The following is a 7,007-nucleotide window of genomic DNA, read 5'->3' as shown; positions in this document are numbered from 1 at the left end:
TGGCTTTCAACTGCCGCTGTGGCTTCGCACCTCTGGACCAACCAGAGGCCCTCCACCCTATTGGGCGGGGGGGGGGGGGGGGGGGCGGGGGAGGGGCGGGTCTAGAAGGGGCGCACTGATTGGCGGTAGGACACGCGCCAATGAGAAGGCCTGGGCGTTGACGGCGCCTGGAAGTCGCGCACTCTTGGAGCCACCTCCTGAGCTGCCTGTGGTGACAGACGCTCTCTCAGAAGGCCAAGGCCTCGCGCTCCTGCCGCTGCCTGTGCTCAGGGCGACCGTTTACCCTGAACCTGGGCTGTCGGGACTTGGCGACATGAGCTCCCCCAACAAGGACGAGGGGTCTGTTTGGGGAGTGGGGTCCCACCCAGAGGGCGGGGAGCAGGCCTGTGGACTAGGCCATACTTTGGGGACGCTCCTGCCGAGCAGCCAGGGCGAGTGCGCGTTCCCAGACCTCGAAGGCTTCCAGGACGAGCGGGAAGTGATGGAAGGGGTGCTTTGGGGTTGCGAAGGCCGACCTGGCTCCCCGGCCGACCTCGACGGGGACACTCTGGACTACCTTGCCGATGAGGCCACGATGGCCATCCTGCAGCAGCTGACCGACCGGGATGACCTGGGTGTCTGCAGAAACCCCTCCCCAGAGAGCTGCGACTCTGAGGTGTCCGCCCTTTGGGTGGACTTGCAGGCAGGTCCCGGGGGTAGAAGCGCGCGGGCCTATGGTTTGGTGGGATCTCGGCTGCCTTCCACAGCCCGGCTGCCCCTCAGAGGGCCTGGGGGAGGCCGGGCCTGGGGAAACCGCAAAAGAGGAGCTGAGAATAGGTCAAAAGTCACCGTGGGTCGCCAGCAGTCCTTCACAGAAGGCCTGGTGGGCTCCCCTTCCGACTCCGAGTCATCAGATGACTTCAGTGAGCTGCACCTGCCGAGTTTTAGCCTCTGTGGCAAAGGAGGGGGCCAGGCCAAACCCCGGAGCCTGCAGGACACACCCAGACACTCGAGTGCCCATGTCAGGGAGCAGTTCCTTCACGTGCCAGGCTCTTTCCTGCCCTCTGCTCCCCAACCACTGGCTTCAGTTGGGGCGAGGCGGGCTGTTGGAGAGCTGGATGTGTCCCGTAGGAAACCCCAAAGTGTGGTCTGGGGGAAGGCGGGGAGCAGGCCCAGCTACCTGCCGGGAGCTGCTGTTGCAGGCGGCCTGCCCAAGGTCACTCCTGGAAGGAAAGTGGCCCAGGAGAAGAAATTCCTAGGGGGGACCTCCAAAGTTGCCCCCCAGGGTACCTTCCCTTCCTGGGGGCAGAGAGGCTCAGCCGCTGCCCTGGAGCCAGACACCTTCCCCCCAGTCTCTGGTGGTCCGCTGCTTGGGAGGGGCAAGGGGTATTCCTTGGGTTCTTTGGGAACCAAACAGCCCAAGCACACCAGCGCTGGGCAGAAGTCTGGGGCCAGGAGGAAGAAGGGGTCGCTGCCGGTGGTGGTAGAAGAAAAGGAACCGGAGAGAGACCCAGGCCCAAAAGTCCAAGTGAGTATGAGGCCATGGTCCTCCGCACTCCCCACCCAGCCCTGCACTTCTCTGGGCGTGCTCCCACTGTCCCTCCTCAGGGCTTGTCATCGGGCGCCCTGGGTCATTAGGATGCCAGATCTGGGTGGTTTTAGCCAGGGCAAACCCTAAGCTAGCCCTCCATGTGTGCTGGGCACCATTCTCTGCAACTGGCAAGTTTCCCCTCTAGGGTGGGGGGGGGGGGCTGGGGCAGCTGGTTTGGATCAGGGGACCCCTTAAAACTTTGGGCCCCAAAGCTTCAATGTTTAGAACCATTGGCTCCCTGACTCCTACTTGCTAGCTGTTCTCTGAGCTGTCCTTGCGCGGGGGGGGGAGGCGGGGATTGTGGGCTTTCTCAGCACCCCGCTATTCTCTCTAGCTCAGCCTGGCCTCCTGACCAGGGCTGACTGAGGGCGAAAGTGCTGATGTGGTCCGCCTCGGAACTACCTTCCTTATTCCCTGCCTCACCCCAGCCCTTACACACACACACACACACACACACACACACACACACACACACACACGTTGTGCCCACACACACCCACGCGCACACATCCGAATAAGTGAGAACTTTTTATTTTAGCCTCTGACACACAGTCCAGGGCCATCCTGTCGAGAATGCAACAGTGGTGACGGCAACAGCAGAGCCGCCGGGGTTCCAGGACAAGCACAGCCCTGGGCCCTGAGCCAGGGAGAAGTCCTGCCCAGAGGGCCCACACCCTCCAGTGAGTCCCGTGGGTCTGCTGGGAGTGGAGGGGAGAGAGGCTGAGGATGGAACCCTCCTGCTCTGGCTCCACCAGGGGCTCAGCCCTGCTCCCTGCCTCCCTGCCTGCCCAGACAGCTTCTCCCACAGGAAATAGGGTGTCTGGACAGGGCAGGGCTCAAGGCACTTCATCCTCTGCATGGGCTTTGTGCGCAGGGGTGATTCGTGGCCGTGACCCAAACTGCCACTCCAGACCCAGAGTTTCAGCGGAACAGGGCCTTTTCCGATAGGTCGTGTTGGGCCACAGGGGCTGGTTTTGCCTGCAGCTCTGCGAGCATCCAACCCAGAGCCACACAGTGTTGGGGACCACAGCCGTGGGTGGGCTGCCCCTGGGGAACAGGGAGGCAGGCCCAGAGAGAAGGGTGGAGCTGCTGGGCAGAGCAGGGGCAACTTGCTGCCAGCAGAGGGGGGTGCTGCCCCACGTTAGACCCTGCTAAGCCCTTTCCACCTCCCTGGGAGTTTGGAAGCTGGATTTTGTGTCCCTTTCCCTCTCAGGTAGCCAGGAACCACTTGGACATCCCCCAGCACCGGAAAGGCAGCAGCAACCACCTGGAGCAGAGGGTTGTCCTCGGGTAATGCTTCCTCTGGCTCCTAGAAATGCAGTCCCGAGCTAGACTGTGGGATTTGTGTCCAGATTAAACCGACCTGTGTCCGCCCCCTCTCCCCACACCACCACCACCACTACCACCACCACCACTACCACGCCTCTGCCACCGCCGCCGCCATCCCACATCTCAAGGAGGGCATGCACCTTTTCCCACTGAGGAGCCCATGCCGGGCTAGCCCAGGTGGTGGGGCGGGGGTGTCGTCGAGGAGGGGAGAGGAGGCCTGAATATACTAATCATTTCTCTTTCTCTGGTGTCTGCTGGCCTAGTGCCCGGAGCTGCAGAGACAAATATATGACCTTAGACAGCAACTAGGTAGGAGGAAACTCTGGCAGGGGCAGGGGCAGGGGCAGGGGCAGGGGCAGGGCCAGACTTTGGTGCCTTAGCATGGGGCTGGGGCAGGCTGCAGGTACAGGGGGCCTCACAGGGCCCAGCATTCCTGTGGGGAAGAGAACCCAGCAGGCCTGGTTCTGGAGCCTACTGTGCATGTACAGCTAGGTGTGTGGACAAAGAGGAAAGAAAGTGTGGTCGGAACTACAAGCACACTTTGCCAACGAGAACCAGTCCTAGAGATCTTCTCTTAGGACGGATGTCTAGAGAGGCCTCATTGATTCTCCCTTCAACTACTGCTTGCTATGGCTTCTGTGGGTCTTGTTTGTTTGACAAATTCTGAGTGGTTCTGATATGCCCCAAAACTTGCGTGCTGGCACACTTTGTCCTGTTTGGAAAACATTTCCACACTTAATTCAAATGGTGAGTGAGTGAGTCAGGCCCAGGGCTCCTTGGGTAGGGACTAGAGGGGGTTTCAGGTTGCAGGGCTAGGCGGTTCCCCACAGGGACAGGGGGTCGGACTTCTCTATCCCTCCATCTGGAGTGCCTGCTTATGCCTCTCTCTGTTTCAGCGGCCATGCAGTCCCTGGTTGACAAGTTCCAGAACCTTTGATGTGAGTGTTACACACACCATACCCCTTCCCACAGGCGTGGCTGTTGAGGAGGGCTGTGGGCTGGCCCTGGCTTGAAGCTCCTCCCCGACTCTGCTCTGTTGGACAGGTGGAGCCCAGCATCTTGGTGCAAGAGGAGAGCAGCCCTGGAGCTGCGGCCAAGCTGGTTCCCTCCTGCTCCACATCAGCCAAGGCATCCTCTCCCCCTCCCTTTGCCTCCTCCGCACCCCATTTCTCAGCAGCTTCAAATTAAAGTCCCTCTCAAATTCTGTGGTCTCACCCTGGCCGGTCTGGCTCAGTTGGTTTGTTGAGCATTGTCCCGTGCACCAAAAGGTCACAGGTTCGATTCCGGGTCAGGGCACATGCCCAGGTTGTGGGCTCGCAGACAATTGATGTTTCTCTCTCACATCCATCTCTCTCTCTCATCAATAAAAGCCTGTTTGTTAAAAAACAAAAAACACAAACCTCTGTGGTCTCTCTTGGGGGGGGGGGGGACAGGTGGAAGAGGGAATCGGGGCGGGGAGGGCTTGGAGCTGCTCCATCTCAGAGCTTTTTCCAGAACAATACCTCTGGCATTCTGTGGTGGGCCTTCTGCCTGCGGGGAGTCTGGGCCAGCCTCTGATAGGAGCCTTGCAGTCAGACCACCAGATTGCCCTGGGTCCGGACTCTGCCTGGATCTACCTGGCCACATTAGCTTCTCTCCCCTTTCCCCTGCAGGCCCTCTTGGTGTTCTAATCTCCTACACGTTTGGGGTCTCATGCCATTCATCGCCCATTTCCCCTCCCCTTCAACAGGAACTCAGGACCCCCTTCCAGAGCCCAGTCCCTCTTTCCCACAGTCATTTGGTCCCCTCCCACCTACTCTGCTTTGCTGTCTGAACACCCTTGATCTCCTCATGGCTTTCCGTAGGTGGCCTTCCCTGCACCTCTACTCCAGCAGGTGTCTTAGAGCACACTTGAGCTCATCTTCCCCCTTCCCAGGCCCAGTCCTCTCTGTGGAGTCCTTCCCTCCCGCTGGTGCCACCTCGCGCACATGGAAAATTCACCCAGCAACCCGGGGGTCGTCCTCCCCCCCGCCCCTCTTTATTTATTTATTTATTTATTTATTTATTTATTTATTAAATTTCTTTATTGATTAAGGTATCACATATTTGTCCTCATGCCCCCATTCCCATCCCACACCCCTCCCCACACATGCTCCCACCCCCCTGTTGTCCCCAACCGCTGGTTAGGCGCATATGCTTGCACACAAGTCCTTTGGTTGATCTCTCCCCTTTACCCCCACCCTCCCCTACCCTCCCTCGGAGGCCCGACAGTCTGATCCGTGCCTCCTTGTTTCTGGGTCTGTTCTTGATCATCAGTCTATGTTGTTCATTATTTCCATTAGATGAGTGAGATCATGTGCTATTAGAAATACACTTATAAGAAGCGAAAATGAGACAAGCAATAATGGTTATGGTGACAGGAAATGAATCAGTCTGTAGTGAGTTTCTTTCTGGGCCAACAGTTCTTTTGAGACCCAATTACAATGTCCACCAGTTCCTTATGTGTACATGTCAGCACTGACATTACAGTTCTGGATGGTGGAGAAATGGTGGTAATGCAGGTCCGACTCTTTCTGGATTGGTCCTGGGCAACCTGCAGTGATGGACAGCTGCTAACTGCTAGTATGGGAAGACCAAGTCAGCGTCTTCCATCTCTGGACTGCTTCTCTTCTGTCTTCGTGGCTGGAGTAGTCCTGTCGATTCCTCTCTGTTGCTGGAATCCACATGGTCTTGGAGTTGTTTTCTGAAAATATACAAACATATTCTCGACCAAAAGTTAATAAAGGAATATTTTCTATAAATTTGACTTGGGATCCTATTTCATTTTTTGTCCAAATGATTTTCCTCTGGCTTGTTTTGACACCTTGTGTGTTTTTCATGGGTGTCTTGCTTTTAGCCTTACAATTAATTTTCTAAAGTATTAATTTTCCAGAAGTAATTTACTTACAGGTTATTTTTCCTTACATGATATTCTTCTACTATACCCTCCTTTTTTTTATTTAAATGTTAGGAGGCTTTTGAAAATTTTATAATGTAGTCTTGATGGCTTTTACATTTTAATTTTTTGCTCTATAGTATTACTGTTTTAGGTTCATTACATGGTGCACAATTTTATCATGAGATGAAGTACCAATAAAAATTTTAGTTAACACTTTAGGAACACTTTTTGTCCAGTACAATTAATTTTTCTAGAATATTCGCTTGTTTCAACTAGCCAATTTAAATTTGCCTGAAAACTTGACTACTATTTTACTGTCAGATTTGTTGCTCTAACAACGATCTTATTTTACCCTGTATATATTAGTTGAAGCCCCCCGCCCCTCTTTAGCTCTCACCTTTGATGCTCCACTCAGTTCTCCCTCCTGGGTTTCAGTAGAGGCGTGGAGGCAGAAGCCACAGCCCAGGGAGTTGCGGATCACAGGGGAAGGTACAGGAATACAGAGGAAAAGACAGGGAATGAGTCTGTTGTGGTGGCTGCGGGCCCAGCTGGGGAAACTGCCTAGCAGAGGGTTCACTCCCTGCCTGCCCTAGCCCGCTAATGCCCCTCCTCCATCCGGTTTCTATGGCGAGGGTGGTTGATTAGTCTCAATGTGTTACGTGGTCCCCTTCAAATACTATATTTGACCAGCCCGAGACACAGGTTCTCCTGGAAGTGGCAGTTCTGCGCCCCGCCCCCCTGCCCTGCGCAGTCTCCCCTACTGCCTTGGCAGGTCACACAAGGTTGAGTCTCAAGCTCCATGTTCCCTTCCCCCTTCACTGACTGCTGGGAACCGGTTCCTTCCCTTAGCCAGGACCTGCCAGGGCTGTGCGGGCCTGGGACTCAGAGGGACACCAGACTTGTGTCTGAGTTGAGGGTTGGTTCTGCCAGTCTCCATCCCCCCAGACACCGGTGTTAATACTCACACGGTGGGGGCAATGGTGGATAGAACATTTGAGGTTGGGGAAGGGGATCTGGTTTGGAATAAAATTAATCTGGGATAATGTCCCTTGATGTGGTTCAGGCAGTAAAGGTAGTAGTAGAGACCGTGGGATTGAGTGAGCCAAAGCAAGGGCGGGATCTATTTTCAAGGGCCATTGTTAAATTCCTGACACATTGGGTGGGGGAGGAGGGAGATTGTGGGGCTGGGAA

At 55.7% G+C, this 7,007-nt stretch overlaps 1 protein-coding gene across 1 annotated transcript; it reads left to right on the top strand.

The window, feature by feature from the left end:
- Positions 1–313: 313 nt before the first annotated feature.
- LOC307095304 (uncharacterized protein CXorf49 homolog) lies at positions 314–4,782 on the top strand (the record flags this gene model as incomplete). The annotated part of the gene is made up of 3 exons (XM_079764544.1): positions 314–1,511; positions 2,784–2,860; positions 4,744–4,782. 3 exons carry the CDS (start codon positions 314–316, stop codon positions 4,780–4,782), a joined length of 1,314 nt encoding a protein of 437 aa, XP_079620670.1.
- Positions 4,783–7,007: the final 2,225 nt, after the last annotated feature.

Source organism: Cnephaeus nilssonii (genome assembly GCF_951640355.1).
Source record: "Cnephaeus nilssonii genome assembly, chromosome: X".
In the NCBI taxonomy this organism is placed as follows: Eukaryota; Metazoa; Chordata; class Mammalia; order Chiroptera; family Vespertilionidae; genus Cnephaeus; species Cnephaeus nilssonii.
This window is presented reverse-complemented; position numbering and strand designations above follow the sequence as displayed.